We start from the raw sequence: 16,860 nt of genomic DNA on the forward strand, positions 1-16,860 counted from the left end.
TGGATATGCCGTCAGAAAACACGTAGTTGTAGATGTGGCACACTGGGGGTTTGAACCTATGCCGCGTGGTGCGTGGAGCCTGAGGAGGGCCTCTGCGATTCTGGCTCTGGCCTGGTCCCCTTCCACTTACAGGACCTGGAACAGCTTGTGCACCTGTGTCCCCGTGCATGAAACGTGGGTGAAGGCGGCAGATGTGGACGAAAACGCAGATGAAAGTGGCGCCTGTCTCCGAAGGTCTGCTCTCAGCGTGCCCAGCACAAGACGAGATGATGCACTGCGGGGCCCAGCAAAGGGAGGGTCCGAGCTCGACTGAGAGCAGCTACCGCTGCTGCTGCTGCCGGCGGCGGCCTCATGGCCTCCTGCGCCCCTGCTCTCTGCACCTCAGCGAGCTCCTCCAACTACCCTCAGTGAACATCTTCACAGCCTTTTCCATGCAAAACATCAAACCAAAAAGGGTAGCACCAAGGAGTCTAGCACCAAGAAAAGACTGAGTCACGTAGCCACATCAAGGCGGGAATCTCATCATGAGCGAACGGCGTTCATCAGGGTCTGGAACATGGGCCTGGGGCCGTGCACGCTAAATCAACAGAGAGGCCCTGCACCACCTGACGGTGGGGGCCGAGCCTAGAGCCTGAAGAGATGCTTTTGTAAAGAGACACACAATCGCCACTGATCACAGAAACCCTACGGAAAGTGCGGTGGGCTCCCCGCTTCCCATTCTGCTCAGTAAGGGAAAGGTCACGCTAGACCACCTCCAAAATCACTTCGGCTTTCATTCTGTGATCCTGTGAGTCCAAAACCAGAACAAAACAAAACAAACAAACAGAAACGCACACAGCTTAACTCTTTCCCCCAAATGCCCAGGAATCTGCAGAGCTCAGCCCTTCTGGAGCAGTGATGTAGGACGGAAAGGCAGCGGGTGGAGAGTTACCCCCTTCACACCCTCCCACCCAGTGCCATTGCCTGCAGAAATGTAGCAAACCAATGACTCCTTTTGTAAAAATGAAACTGCAACACATGAGACTAACCACTCGTCCCGGCCTGGCGTCCGCAGCCTGTGACCCCTGCAGAGCTTGAACGAGGGCACACAGATAAAGCACCCAAAAGGAAGAAAGAAAGAAGAGTGAGACTGTGGGGGTGGAGGACAGGGAGATACAGATAGAAGCAGAGAAAAGAAGGACCAAAACGGGTGAGCACAGGCCAGCACACTTACACTTCCCCAGGATGCCTGGGGTCAGAGGCGATTCACTCTGTGCAGTTAAAAGAAATAATGAAGATACTGACAGTTGGCGACCGATGGAGGGGAAGAGTTTCCCACATCAGCTTCAACGAGGAGGCTAGGAGAAGCAGGTCCACCCTGCGAAGCTGGCAGAGAGGGCGAAGCAGGAGGGCCAAGGCTGCCTGCTGGATTCCAGCACGTGCCCAAGCCGGCCGCCCCCATCCCCCCCGGGCTGCAATGGAAATCTCCATCGTTGGGCCAAGATGGTGCGTCCACAGTGTCTCTGACAAAAATGCAAATGTATCACATGACAGAGAACCGAAGTTAGCTCCCTCCTCTGACGAAACAGCAGAAATCATCCCTGAAGGCCTGCGCCCTGGGAGGGAAGGGCCACGGGGGAGCGCAGGGAAAAGGGTGTCCTAAGGAGAAAGGGACGAAAGCGAAGGGGCAGAAGAGTCACCCCACACAGGAGCGGCGCTCCCTCCCCAACAACACAGAAGAAAGTTCAAAGCAGAACGGAAGCCGAAAACAGAGCAAAGAAATCAAGAAAACCAATAAAACCAAAAATCGTTTCTTGGCGAAGATTGGTGAAAGTAACAAAACTACACAGTCCCATCGGGAAAACGAGAAAAGACACAGATGCCCAGGAACAGCAGGCATGAGGGAGGTCACACTGCTGGGTTCCACAGACGTTACTGGGTCAGAGAACTTTATAAACGACTTCCTGGGGAGCCTGGGTGGCTCATTTAGTTAAGCACCTGATTCTAGGTTTCGACTCAGGTCATGATCTCACAGTCCTGGGATCGAGCCCTGCGTCGGGCTCCCTGCTTAGCAGGGAGTATGTTTCCCTTCTTCCGCTCTCTGCCTCTCCCCCAGCTCCCATGAACTTACTTTCTCTAAAATAGGTAAATAAATCTTTTTTTAGTCTGTTAAACACCATGCAGTAGTACATCATTAGTTTTTGATATAGTGTTTCACGATTCATTGTTTGCATATAACACCCAGTGCTCCATGCAGTACATGCCCTCCTTAATACCCACCACTAGGCTCACCCATTCCCCCAGGCCCCTCCCCTCTGTAACCCTCTTTGTTTCCCGGAGTCCACAGTCCCTCATGGTTCATCTCCCCTTCCGATTCCCGCCCCTTCATTTTCCCTTCCGTCTCCTAATGTCCTCTGTGCTATTCCTTATGTTCCATAATTAAGTGGAACCACATGTAATTGAATTTCTCTGTTTGACTAAATAAACCTTTTTTTAGAAATTAAAAATAAATGATTTCTTGTGATAGTTTCAACAACTGAAATGAAATGGACAAATTAAAAGACACAAACTAGCAAAGTTCACTCAAGAAGAAACAGACAACCTGAGGAGCCCTATAGCTGGGAAGGTAGCTGGATGTGTAGTTAAAGACCTTCCCACAAAGACAACTCCAGGTCCAGGGGGTTCCCCTGGCAACTTCTACCAGACACTTAAGGAAGAAATGATACCAAAATTAGAGAAATAAATTAAAAGAATAAAAACCTGCATAACAGCATCCCTCCATGAACACAGATGCAAAAATTCCAGACAAAATTTTAGCAAATAAAATCTAAAAATTTATAAAAAGGACAATAATTTAAAATCAATGTAATCCCCAGGAGTGCAATTGCAGGGTCATAGAGAAGCTCTATTTTTAATTTCTTGAGGAATCTCCACACTGTTCTCCAAAGTGGCTGCAACAACTTGCATTCCCACCAACAGTGGAAGAGGGTTCCCCTTTCTCCACATCCTCTCCAACACATGTTGTTTCCTGTCTTGTTAATTTTGGCCATTCTAACTGGTGTAAGGTGGTATCTCAATGTGGTTTTAATTTGAATCTCCCTGAAGGCTAGTGATGATGAACATTTTTTCATGTGTCTGATAGCCATTTGTATGTCTTCATTGGAGAAGTGTCTGTCCTTATCTCCTGCCCATTTTTTGATATGATTGTCTGTTTTGTGTGTGTTGAGTTTGAGGAGTTCATTATAGATCCTATGACCCTGCCATTGCACTCCTGGGTATTTACCCCAAAGATACAGATGTAGTGAAAAGAAGGGCCATCTGTACCCCAATGTTCATAGCAGCAATGGCCACCATCGCCAAACTGTGGAAAGAACCAAGATGCCCTTCAACGGACGAATGGATCAGGAAGATGTGGTCCATATACACTATGGAGTATGATGCCTCCATCAGAAAGGACGAATACCCAACTTTTGTAGCAACATGGACGGGACTGGAAGAAATTATGCTGAGTGAAATAAGTCAAGCAGAGAGAGTCAATTATCATATGGTTTCACTTATTTGTGGAGCATAACAAAAAGTATGGAGGACAAGGGGAGTTAGAGAGAAGGGAGTTGGGGTAAATTGGAAGGGGAGGTGAATCATGAGAGACTATGGACTCTGAAAAACAATCCGAGGGGTTTGAAGGGGCGGGGGGAGGGAGGTCGGGGTACCAGGTGGTGGGTATTAGAGAGGGCACGGATTGCATGCAGCACTGGGTGTGGTGCAAAAATAATGATACTGTTATGCTGAAAATAAATAAATTTTAAAAAAAAATTTTTTAAAAAGAAGAAGAAAAAAAAATCAATGTAATCCATAATATTAACAAACAAAAAGCAAAAATCCCCAAGATCATCCCAGCAGACACAGAAAAAGCCCTGCCAATTCTAATTTAGATCTGAATCCTACATCACGAGCAGAGCCTCTGCCCCCCTATAGGCCTGACCCAGCCCAGTGGGCAGAGGGCATGATGTTTTATCTTGCCTGCCTTCAGCCTTCTCCTCCTCCCTGCTCTTCCAGGGCTGGGCTGGAGGGCAAGGGAAGGGCAGTGTCCAATGTGATTGGAGCTGCTGTGGGGATTCCTCAGCAGGTGTCCAACGTGGTTTTGGCAACTTTGAGAGGAGGGGGCTGGAGCAGGTTATTCCGAGAACCACCACAGGGCCTGCCTGCTGCACTGCTTCTAAATCAGGAGATGCATTTTTCCATCGGATGCCTTACCAAAATATTTCCATCCCTAGAATAAGATAAACAGCTAAAATAGTCCATAAAAGACTGGTTTTTTACTCATTGTTTTATTATACCCAGAATTATGGGGATGTGCCCCAAAAGCCATGAAGCAGGAAGGATATGGTGCATAAAGTAGTAGTAAGTAATCAGAGATGATGAAAGAGGGGTAAGACAGGTAGTGAGGTAAGCAGTGCAGGCAGCAAGAAAGAGAGCTGCCCACCAGCGTGACCCACGAATCTCAGCTCTGTGACTCTGGTGCTCTGTCCTCGTATGGGACAGCAGGACACAGATCTTGATTTCAGGCTGCACTTACAGTCCACTCATGAGAACAGATTTCCTGGATCAAATCTTCCCTTTCAGTCAAGACTCTTGGCTGTGCTCATTCAGGGTTGGCAATAGCACAGATACATGTCCCCAAACACACTATACTCCCACCCAGACAGGCACTTACACATCAAACAACAGTAACAATCCATTTTTAGGGACTTCCTCCGCAAAAGGAGAGGGCCCAAGGCAGGGGGCACCAAGCACGCTCAGCCACACCCTCTATGCTGCTCAATGCCAAGGGTAGTTATGGGTATACAGAAGCAGTACAACTTCTCAGAAACCTCCTGATGTAAATATTAAAGAAGTTACAACTGTGCCTCTAATTCCACCTCTGTATGTACAGTCACGACTCTGAGCAAATATGTATATAAGGGATCCTTTACATCACTGTCAAAATATTGAAAAAGCAGAATTACCTAAATATCTGCTGATAGGGTGGGTCAGATAATTAAGACAGGTTCACGTGACAGAATATCTCGCAGCCATTAAAAACATGTAGCAGAAGATCAGTCACTGTATGAGAAAGCAGTCACAACATACAGTAAATAAAAAGGAGATTGGGAAAGAGTGTGTACTGATGGACCCCATTTCTGCAAACACATAAGCACATCTGTACGCATGTGTTGTACACATGTGTGTTTCCATGTATACATGCTTGGGGCTAGAGCACAGAACAGCCCTTGGAAACAGACATGACAAAGTCAAAAAGCACCGACCTCGGGAGGTAAGACTATGGGTGATGCCCATTTCGTTCACTGAGCTTTTCTGCACAGCTTTCTGACATTCTTCTCAATAAGGACTCTCTTTACAATCAGATTTTGTAGATGAAAAAACATAAACTCTAAGAAAAATTACAAAACCATTTGCATGTCTTCATTGGAGAAATGTCTGTTCATATCTTCTGCCCTATTTGTATATGATTGTCTGTTCTGTGTGTGTTGAGTTTGAGAAGTTCTTTATAGATCTTGGATATCAGCTCCTTGTCTGTATTGTCATTTGTGAATATCTTCTCCCATTCTGTGGGTTACCTCTTTGTTTTGTTAACTGTTTCTTTTGCTGTGCAGAAGATTTTGATCTTAGTGAAGTCCTAAAAGTTCACTTTCACTTTTGTTTCCTTTGCCTTTGGAGATATATCTTGAAAGAAGTTGCTGTGGTCAACGTAGAAGAGTTGCTGCCTATGTCCTCCTTTAGGATTCTGATGGATTCCTACCTCATGTTGAGGTCTTTTATCCATTTCGAGTTTATCTTCATGTATGGTATGAGAGAATGGTCAAGTTTCATTTTTCTACACATAGCTGTCCAATTTTCCCAGCACCATTTATTGAAGAGACTGTCTTTTTTCCACAGTATATTTTTTCCTGCTTTGTCAAAGATTAGTTGACCATAAAGTTAAGGGTCCATATTTGGGCTCTCTACTCTGTTCCACTGGTGTACATGTCTGTTTTATGTCAAAAAATGGGCAGAAGACATGAACAGACACTTCTCCAATGAAGACATACAAATGGCTAACAAACATATGAAAAAATGTTCTTCATCATTAGCCTTCAGGGAGATTCAAATCAAAACTACATTGAGATACCACCTTACATCTGTTAGAATGGCCAAAATTAACAAAACAGTAAACAACATGTGCTGGGGAGAATGTAGAGAAAGGGAAACCCTCTTACACTGTTGGTGGGAATGCAAGTTGGTGCAGCCACTTTGAAAAACATTGCAGAGATTCCTTAAGAAATTAAAAATAGAGCTTCCCTATGACTCTGCAATTGTACTACTGGGTAATTATCCCAAAGATACAGATGTAGTGAAAAGAAGGGCCATCTGTACCCCAATGTTCATAGCAGCAATGGCCACAGTCGCCAAACAGTGGAAACAGCCAAGATGCCCTTCAACAGATGAATGGATAAGGAAGATGTGGTCCATATACACTATGGAGTATGATGCCTCCATCAGAAAGGATGAATACCCAACTTCTGTATCAACAATGGATGGGACTAGAAAAGATTTGCTGAGTGAAATAAGTCAAGCAGAGAGAGTCAATTCTCATATGGTTTCGCTTATTTGTGAAACATAAGGAATAACACGGAGGACATGGGGAGATGGAGAGAAGGGAGTTGGGGGAAAATGGAGGGGGAGGTGAACCATGAGAGACTGTGGACTCTGAGGAACTAACTGAGGGTTTTGGAGGGAAGGGGGTGGGAAATTGGGTGAGCCTGGTGGTGGATATTATGGAAGGCATGTATTGCATGGAGCACTGGGTGTGGTACATAAACAAGGAATCTGGAACATTGAAAAGAAATTTTAAAAGTAAATAAAAAATTTTTTCAATACCTGAAAAAAATAAAAAGAAAAATTACAAAACTTTCGGGGATGACTATACTCCCGTGACTGTGAGTGCATGCCAGTCCCCACTCTAGCATCCTGACTTCACATCTGGCACGTCACTCAACCTCTCTGGTCAAAGTCTCCTCGACTAGAAAATGAGGGGGTTTGACAATATAACCTGCAACTTTCCTGCTTGTCTTAAAAATATAATGACTAGTGATAATCATACCCTATCTTTTAAGTCACCCAAATAAAGCATGCACATGGACTGAAACTTGAGAGCAACTTTTCAGAATTGTTGCTCATCCCCACTCTCTGCCCTTCTGGAAAGAGGGAAGCAGGTGACCAGGTGTTAAGAATAATTACATGCCAGCTCATGACAGAGAAAATGAAAGAATACCAAAACTACCACTTAAAGGAGTAAATACTCTCAAACATCTCACCTTTGAAATACCCAACAGAATGACAAGTCTGTTTTAAAAAAAAAAATTAAAAATCATGTTACCACCTAAATATCTACAGGATATATTATTTAAAACCTAGAAGTTTCTGTTGCTTATTTTAAAAGGAGGATTTCTTTTATACTTATTAAATGGATTTTTTTCTTTTTTTTCTTTTTCTTTTTTTTTTTCTTTTTTTTGCTAAGAGTCAGGTAATGTGAACATAGTGATGGAAGGCTCCACCCTCTAGACCTTTCAAATGTCTGTCAAGCACAAAAATGTTAAGAACTTGGGGCAAATCTTTAAATTTAGCATTATAATTAGCTTCAATGTTATATAACTTAAAATAGCTTTTCTTGACACCCATCTGTTCAAATCCTCAAAAACAAAAGACAAGTGAAATATTTCAACAAATAATTGCACAGTGTGTCTCAAAGATGACGATCTTCCTAGGCATGGTCTTAGAGTATTTTTACTGACTTCCATCGTGTTAGTTACTTAAGTGCTTTGACAAGTATGACAAGCTTGCACAGTAGATTCGGGCTTCAAGAGAAACACACTCTTATAGGCATTGCCTACAAACCGCTGATTTAGTAAAAGTGGTATCATTCAGTGCTGACATTCAAAGTTTTCCCAGGTCACCCAATTTATCTCAACTTTAGTAATTAGCAGTGAACACTTACTTCCTTCAACCTTCTCATCTTTGCAGGTTTTCTGGGCTCTATATGAATATAACTGCAAAAGAAGAAAGAAAAACCTAGTTAGAAGGTAAATATTGAGATGGAAGTTCAGAGTCTTTTCAGAGAGGACTCCTTTTTGGCATTCCCATAAGCAAATCCACAACAACTTCAACTAAAGTAAAGAGCAGCACATGGGACATGGACACTCAACAGCAAGGTCAATGGCAAAGTCATCTCAAGACAATGCCACACTGGCTGCCATTGGCAACACCCATGGGAAACTGCCTGAATGGCACTCTTTCCCTCCTATAACCTTATTAATCCAAAAGGACAGTATCGATCATCTATTCCAACCTCTTTATTTACCAGCTCACCAAAGAGCCCAGAAGTGAGCTCACCCAGAGTCCCAAAAACTGGCCAGAGTCCAAGCAGAGTCCCTCCCTATCTAGCTCCTCATCATCTGCACCATCCCCTCCTATCACACAGAATTACATCACCATCCCCATTCTGCCAAAAATGAACACTGGGAAATGTCACCAGAATATCACATATGTGAGCCTCACCAGTACAAATTTTGACAGTGGGGGACTTTCAGAGAGTCCTCCATATGCCTCAAAAATAGAACAGGTACTTTCTCATGATAATAAACACTTTAATTTTATATCCTTTAAGATTTCTTCCTGATTTAAAAAATCATATATCTGAGATTGTTGCTGTTGTTGACAGTTTTAGCAATATTTGGAGAAGGATTGACAAAGAGTTCGCAGCTGGAAGGAAAAAGAATTACAAAGTATTCAGTTGAGTCAAGAGTCACAAGCCAGCTGCTTACAGAGGCCAGGAAAATAATGACAATGCTTTCCAGGGCAGTCTTAGGGAACAGTGGGGACTGTGGCAAGCATGAACCTACTTTTTTTACCCCTTTCTTCTTCCCCCAGTACCTGGTCTCTTGTGATTTGGTTAGCATATATTTTTCTGGGGTCTTTGCCACCCTTTTAGTATTTTGTTCTTTCATTCATCTATTCTTATCTGCATAAAATGACAAGGCAGAAAAACTCACCTCAAAAAAAAAAAAGAAAAAGAGACAGTACCAATGGCTAGGGACCTAATCAATACGGATAATAGTAATATGTCAGAACTACAGTTCAGAATTATGATAACCAAGGTGCTAGCTAGGCTTGAAAAAAGCATGAGATTCACCTTCCTCCTGCAGAAGGAGAAGTGCAGGACCACCCTGCGGGAACCTGCTGGGTTTGGACAGTCTAAACAGGGCCATGCACCAGAGATAGAAACACTCAGTCACAGGCTAGGTGAGCACGGAGTGTGGTCGGAGACCAGGAAGATAGGAGGGATCAACTCCTATTCTCTGAGGGTGCACTGAGGAGTGGGTGCTTGAGCTTGGAGGATATCTAATATCCTTGGAGGATATTAGAGAAACCCTTTCTGGAAAAATAAAATCCCTTTCTGGAGAAATAAAAGAACTAAAATCTAACAAAACTGAAATTTTAAAAAAGCTATTACTGAGGTACAATAAAAAATGGAGGCTCTTACTGCTAGGATAAATGAGGAAGAAGAGAGAATTAGTGATATAGAAGGCCAAATGACTGAGAACAAAGCAGTTGAGCAAAAGAGAAGCAAACAACTACTGGACCACAAGGGGAATAATCAGAGATAAATAATATCATATATGAAAAAATATTAGAATAATTGGGATCCCAGAAGAAGAAGAAAGAGAGAGGGAGAAGAAGGTATATGGAAACAAATTATAATAGAGAATTTCCCTAATATGGCAAAGGGAACAAACATCAATATCCAGGAGGCACAGAGAACCTCACTCAAAATCAATAATAGGTCCACATCCTGTAATCTAGTAGTAAAACTTACAAGTCCTAGTGACAAAGAGAAAATCCTGAAGGCATCTTGGGACAAGAATTCTGTAACATACAATGGTAGAAATATTAGACTGGCAGCAGACCTATCCACAGAGAGCTGGCAGGCCAGAAAGGACAGGCATAATATATAATATGCAGAGAACTAAATTTTTTTTTAAAAATGTAACCAAAAATGCTATACCCAACTAGGCTGTCATTGAAAATAGAAGGAGAGATAAAAAGCTTCCAGGACAAACAAAAACTGAAAGAATTTGCAAACACCAAACCATCCCTACAGGAAATATTGAAAGAGGTCCTCTAAGTAAAGAGAGAGCCTAAAAGGAACAAACCAGAAAGGAAATGAGACAATATACAGTAATAGTGACCTTCCAGGCAATACAATGGCACCGAATTCATATCTTTCAATAGTTACCCTAAATGTAAATGGGCTAAAAGCCCCAATCAAAAGACAAAGGGTATCAAAATGGATTAAAAAAAGAAAACCCATCAACATGCTGTCTACAAGAAACTCATTTTAGACCCAAAGACACCTCCAGATTTAAAGTGAGGGGGTAGAAAACAATTTACCATGTTATGGACATCAAAAGAAAGCTGGGATGGCAATCCATACATCAGACAAATTATATTTTAAGCCAAAGACTGAGAAGAGATGAGGAAGGACACCATATCATACTTAAAGGGTCTGTCCAACAAGAAGACCTAAAATTTTAAATACCAATGCCCCTAACATGGGAGCAGCCAATTATATAAGCCAACTAATAACAAAATCAAAGAAGCACATTAATAATAATACAATAATAGTAGGGTACTTTAACACCGCCCCCCCTCACTGAAATGGAGAGATCATCTAAGCAAAAGGTCAACAAGGAAATAAAGGCTTAAATGACACTCTGGACCAGATGGACATCACAGATATCTTCAGAACATTCCATCCCAAAACAACAGAATACACATTCTTCTCTAGTGCACATGGAACATTCTCCGGAATGAATCACATCCTGGGTCACAAATCAGGTCCCAACTGGTACCAAAAGACTGGGATCATTCCCTGCATATTTTCAGACCACAATGCTCTGAAGCTAGAACACAATCACAAGAGGAAAGTTAGAAAGAACTCAAATTACCTGGAGGCTAAACAGCATCCTACTAAAGAATGAATGGGTCAACCAGGAAATTTAAAAGAATTTTTAAAAATCATGGAACAGGGGCACCTAGGTGGCTCAGTAGGTTAAAGCCTCTGCCTTCAGCTCAGGTCGTGGTCCAGGGTCCTGGGATTGAGCCCTGCATCAGGCTGTCTGCTCAGTAGGCAGCCTGCTTCTCTTCCTCTCTCTCTCTGCCTGCCTCTCTGCCTACTTGTCATCTCTGTCAAATAAATAAATTTTTTTTAATCATGGAAACAAGTGAAAATGAAAACACAACTGTTTGAAATCTTTGGGACACAGCAAAGCTGGCCCTGAAAGGAAAATACATAGTGATACAAGTCTTTCTCAAAAAACAAGAAAGGTCTCAAATACAGAACCAAACCTACACCTAAAGGAGCTGGAGAAAGAACAGCAAAGAAAGCCTAAACCCAGCAGGAGATGAGAAATTATAAAGATAAGAGCAGAAATCAATGAAATACAAACCAAAAGGACAGTACAACAGATCAACAAAACTAGGAACTGGTTTTTTGAAAGAATTAATAAAATTGATAAACCCCTGGCCAGACTTCTCAAAAAGAAGAGAGAATGGACCCAAATTAATAAAATCATGAATGAAAGGGGAGAGATCACAACCAACCCCAAAGAAATACAAGCCATTGTAAGAACACATTATGAGCAACTATACATCATACAATTTGACAATCTGGAGGAAATGGATTCATTCCTAGAGACGTATAAACTACCAAAACTTAACCAGAAAGAAATAGAAAACCTGAACAGACCCATAACCAGTAAGGAGATTAAGGGAGTTATCAAAAGTTTCCCAACAAACAAGAGCCCAGGGCCAGACAACTTCCCAGGGGAGTTCTACTAAACATTTAAAGAAGAATTAATACCTATTCTCCTGAAACTGTTCCAAAAAATAGAAGTGGAAGGAAAACTTCCAAACTCATTTTATATGGCCAGCATTACCTTGATCCCAAAACCAAAGACCCCATTAAAAAGAAGAATTACAGACCAATATCCCTGATGAGCATGCATGCAAAAATTCTCACCAAAATTCTAGCCAGTAGGATCCAACAGTACATTAAAAGAGTTATTTACCATGACCAAGTGGGATTTACTCCTCGGTTGCAAGTTTGGTTCAATATCTGCAAATCAATCAATGTGATACAATACATTAATAAAACAAAGAACCAGAACCATAGGATACTCTCAACAGATATTGAAAAAGCATTTGACAAAATGCAATATCCTTTCTTGATCAAAAATTCTTCACAGTATAGGGATAGAGAGTAAATGCCTCAATATCATCAAAGCCATGTATGAAAAATCCACAACAAATATCATTCTCAATGGGGAAAAACTGAGAGCTTTTTCCCCTAAGGTCAGGAACACAGCAGGACTCTCCCTATCACCACTGCTATTCAACATAGTACTAGAATTCCTACCCTCAGCAATCAGACAACAAAAAGAAATAAAAGACATCCGAATTGGCAAAGAAGAATTCGAATTCTTACTCTTTGCAGATGATACGATAGTTTAAGTGGAAAACCAAAAGACTTCATTCCAAAACTGCTAGAACTCATACAAGAGTTCAGTAAAATGTCAGGATAAAATCAATGCACAGAAATCAGTTGCATTTCTATACACCAACAGCAAGACAGAAGAAAGAGAAATTAAGCAGTCCATCCCATTTACAGTTGCACCAAAAACCATAAGATACCTAGGAATAAACCTGACCAAAAAGGCAAAGAATCTATACTCAGAAACTGTAAAGTACTCATGAAAGAAATTGAGGAAGACAAAAAGAAATGGAAAATATTCCATGCTCGTGTGTTGGAAGAACAAATATTGTGAAAATGTCTATGCTACCTAAAGCAATCTACACATTTAATGCAATCTGTATCAAAATACCATCAACTTTTTTGAAATAAATGGAACAAATAATCCTAAAATCTGTATGGAACCAGAAAGACCCCAAGTAGCAGGAGGAATGTTTAAACAGAAAACCAAAGTTGGTGGGATCACAATTCCGGACTTCAAGCTCTATGACAAAGCTGTAATTATCAAAACAGTATGGTCTTGGGAATTAATGGTTTGGGGAAATTTGGACAGCCACATCCAGAAGAATGAAACTGGACCATTTCCTTACACCACAGATAAAAATAGACTCAAAATGCACCAATTTATTGAAGAGATTTTCTTTTTTCCTACTGTATATTTTTTCCTGCTTTGTCAAAGATTATTTGACCATAGAGTTGAGGGTCCATATCTGGGCTCTCTACTCTGTTCTACTGGCCTATGTGTCTGTTTTATGCCAGTACCATGTTGTCTTGGTGATCACAGCTTTGTAGTAAAGCTTGAAATCAGGCAACGTGATGCCCCAAGTTTTGTTTTTTGGTTTTTGGTTTGTTGTTTTTTTTTTTTTAATTTTTTATTTTTTATAAACATATATTTTTATCCCCAGGGGTACAGGTCTGTGAATCACCAGGTTTACACACTTCACAGCACTCACCAAAGCACATACCCTCCCCAATGTCCATAATCCCACCCCCTTCTCCCAAACCCCCTCCCCCCAGCAACCCTCAGTTTGTTTTGTGGGATTAAGAGTCATTTATGGTTCAAGAAGATGTGGTTTTTTTTTTTTTTATTAACATTTCCTTAGCAATTCGGGGTCTCTTCTGATTCCATACAAATTTTAGGATTGTTTTCTCCAGCTCTTTGAAAAATGCTGGTGGAATTTTTAATGGAATGGCATTGAAAGTATAGATTGCTCTAGGCAGTATAGACATTTTAATGTTTATTCTTCCCATCCAAGAGCATGGAATGGTCTTCCATCTTTTTGTGTCTTCTTCAATTTCTTTCATGAGTGTTCTGTAGTTCCTTACCTCTTAGGTTAGGTTTATTCCCAGGTATCTTATGGTTCTTGGTGCTATAGTAAATGGAATCGATTCTCTAATCTCCCTTTCTGTATTTTCATTGTTAGTGTATAAGAAAGCCACTGATTTCTGTACATTGACTTTGTACCCTGCCACATTACTGAATTGCTGAATGAGTTCTAGTAGTTTGGAGGTGGAGTCTTTTGGGTTTTCCAAATAAAGTATCATGTCATCTGCAAAGAGAGAGAGTTTGGCTTCTTCATTGCCAATTTGATTACCTTTTATTTCTCTTTGTTGTCTGATTGCTGTTGCTAGGACTTCTTTCTTTTAAGATTTTATTTATTTATTTGACAGATAGATCACAAGTAGGCAGAGAGGCAGGTGGGGCGGGGGGAAGCAGGCTCCCTTCTGAGCAGAGAGCCCAATGCAGGGCTCGATCCCAGGAGCCTGAGATCATGACCTGAGCCAAAGGCAGAGGCTCAACCCACTGAGTCACCCAGGCACCCCTGTTACTAGGACTTCTAATACTATGTTGAACAAGAGTGGTGAGAGTGGACATCTTTGTCATGTCCCTGGTCTCAAAGGGAAGACTGTCAGCTTTTTCACATTGAGGATGATATTCGCTGTGGGTTTTTCATAAATAGACTTTATGAAGTTGAGGAATGTTCCCTCTATCCCTGTACTTTGAAGCATTTTAATCCGGAACGGATGCTGGATTTTGTCAAGTGCTATTTCTGCATCAATTGAGAAGACCATGTGGTTCTTCTCTCTTCTCTTATTGATTTGTTCTATCACATTGATTCATTTGTGAATATTGAACCATCCTTGCAACCCAGGGATAAATCCCACCTAGTCATGGTGGATAATCTTTTTAATGTACTGTTGGATCCTATTAGCTAGGATCTTGTTGAGAATCTTAGCATCCATATTCATCAGGGATATTGGTCTGAAAGTCTCCTTTCTGGAAGGGTCTTTGCCTGGTTTGGGGATCGGGTTAATGCTGGCTTCATAAATAGAGTCTGGAAGTTTTCCCTCTGCTTCAGATTTTTGAAGCAGCTTCAGGAGAATAGGTATATTTCTTCTTTGAAAGTTTGGTAGAATTCTCCAGGGAATCTGTCAGGTCCTGGGCTCTTGTTTTTTGGGAGGTTTTTGATCACTGCTTCAATCTCATTACTAGATATTGGTCTATTCAGGTTGTCAATTTCTTCCTGGTTCAGTTTTGGAAGTTTATAGTTTTCCAGGAATGCGTCCATTTCATTTAGGTTGCTTACCTTATTGGCATATAACTGTTGATAATTTCTGATGATTGTTTCTACTTCTTTGGTGTTAGTTGTGATCTCTCCCTTTTCATTCATAATTTTATTAATTTGGGTCTTCTCTCCTTTCTTTTGGATTAGTTTGGCCAATGGTTTATCAATCTTATTGAGTCTTTCAAAAAATCAGCTTTTAGTTTCATTGATGCACTCTACTGTATCTCTAGTTTCTATCTCATTGATCTCTGCTCTGATTTTTATTATTTCCCTTCTTTGTGTGGAGTTGGCTTAATTTGTTGACAGCTATGTGTGGAAGAATGAAACTCGACCATTCTTTAACACCATACACAAAGATAAACTCGAAATGGATAAAAAACCTCAAAGTGAGGCAAGAATCCATCAGAATCCTAAAGGAGAACATAGGCAGTAACCTCTTTGACATTGGCCACAACAACTTATCAAGATATGTCTCCAAAGGCAAAGGAAGCAAAAGTGAAAATTAATTTTTGGGACTTTATCAAGATCAAAAGCTTCTGCACAGCAAAGGAAACAGTCAACAAACAAAGAGGCAACCCATGGAATGGGAGAAGATATTCACAAATGACAATACAAAAGGCTGAAATCCAGGATCTATAAAGAACTCCTCAAACTCAACACACACAAAACAGATAATCACATCAAAAAATGAGCAGAAGACATGAACAGACAGTTCTCCAATGAAGACATCCAAATGGCTAACAGACACATGAAAAAATGTTCATCATCATTAGCCATCAGTGATATTCAAATCAAAACCACATTGAGATACCACCTTAAACCTGTTAGAATGACCAAAATTAACAAGACAGTAAACAACATGTGTTAGAGAGGATGTGGAGAAAGGGGAACCCTCTTACACTGTTGGTGGGAATGCAAGCTGGTGCAGCCACTTTGGAAAACAGTGAAGAGATTCCTTAAGAAATTAAAAAATAGAGCTGCCCTAGGACCCTGCAATTGCACTACTGGGTATTTACCGCAAAGATACAGATGTAGTGAAAAGAAGGGCCATCTCTACTCCAATGTTCATAGCAGCAATGGCCACAATCGCCAAACTGTGGAAAGAACCAAGATGCCCTTCGACGGATGAATGGATAAGGAAGATGTGGTCCATATATACTATGAAGTATTATGCATCCATCAGAAAGGATGAATACCCAAATTTTGTATCAACATGGATGGGGGACATGGGTAGATAGAGAGGAGAAGGGAGTTGGGGGAAATTGGAAGGGGAGGTGAACCATGAGAGACTATGGACTCTGAAAAACAATCTGAGGGGTTTGAAGCGGCAGGGTGGTGGGAGGTTGGGGTACCAGGTGGTGGGTATTATAGAAGACACGGATTGCATGGAGCACTGGGTGTGGTGAAAAAATAATGAATACTGTTATGCTGAAAATAAATAAAAAATAAATTTTAAAAAAACACGGATGGGACTGGAGAAGATTATGCTGAGTGAAAGAAGTCAAGCAGAGAGAGTCAATTATCATATGGTTTCGCTTATTTGTGGAGCATAAGGAATAACATGGAGGACATGGGGAGATGGAGAGGAAAGGTGAGTTGGGGGAAATTGGAAGGGGAGATGAAGCATGACAGACTATGGACTCTGAAAAACAATCTGAGGGTTTTGGAGTGGTGGGGGTGGGAGGT

The 16,860-nt window shown here is 41.4% G+C and overlaps 1 protein-coding gene across 1 annotated transcript in view; it reads right to left on the bottom strand.

Moving 5' to 3' along the window:
* The window catches only part of DCDC2C (doublecortin domain containing 2C), a 90,122-nt gene that overhangs the window by 63,686 nt on the left and 9,576 nt on the right, over positions 1-16,860 (bottom strand). Inside the window, exon 2 of the mRNA XM_059132757.1 lies at positions 8,015-8,066. Within this exon, the coding sequence (XP_058988740.1) occupies positions 8,015-8,066 (52 nt within the window). The remainder of the gene's footprint in view (positions 1-8,014; positions 8,067-16,860) is intronic.

The sequence above is a fragment of the Mustela lutreola genome, chromosome 9 (assembly GCF_030435805.1).
Source record: "Mustela lutreola isolate mMusLut2 chromosome 9, mMusLut2.pri, whole genome shotgun sequence".
Classification (NCBI taxonomy): domain Eukaryota; kingdom Metazoa; phylum Chordata; class Mammalia; order Carnivora; family Mustelidae; genus Mustela; species Mustela lutreola.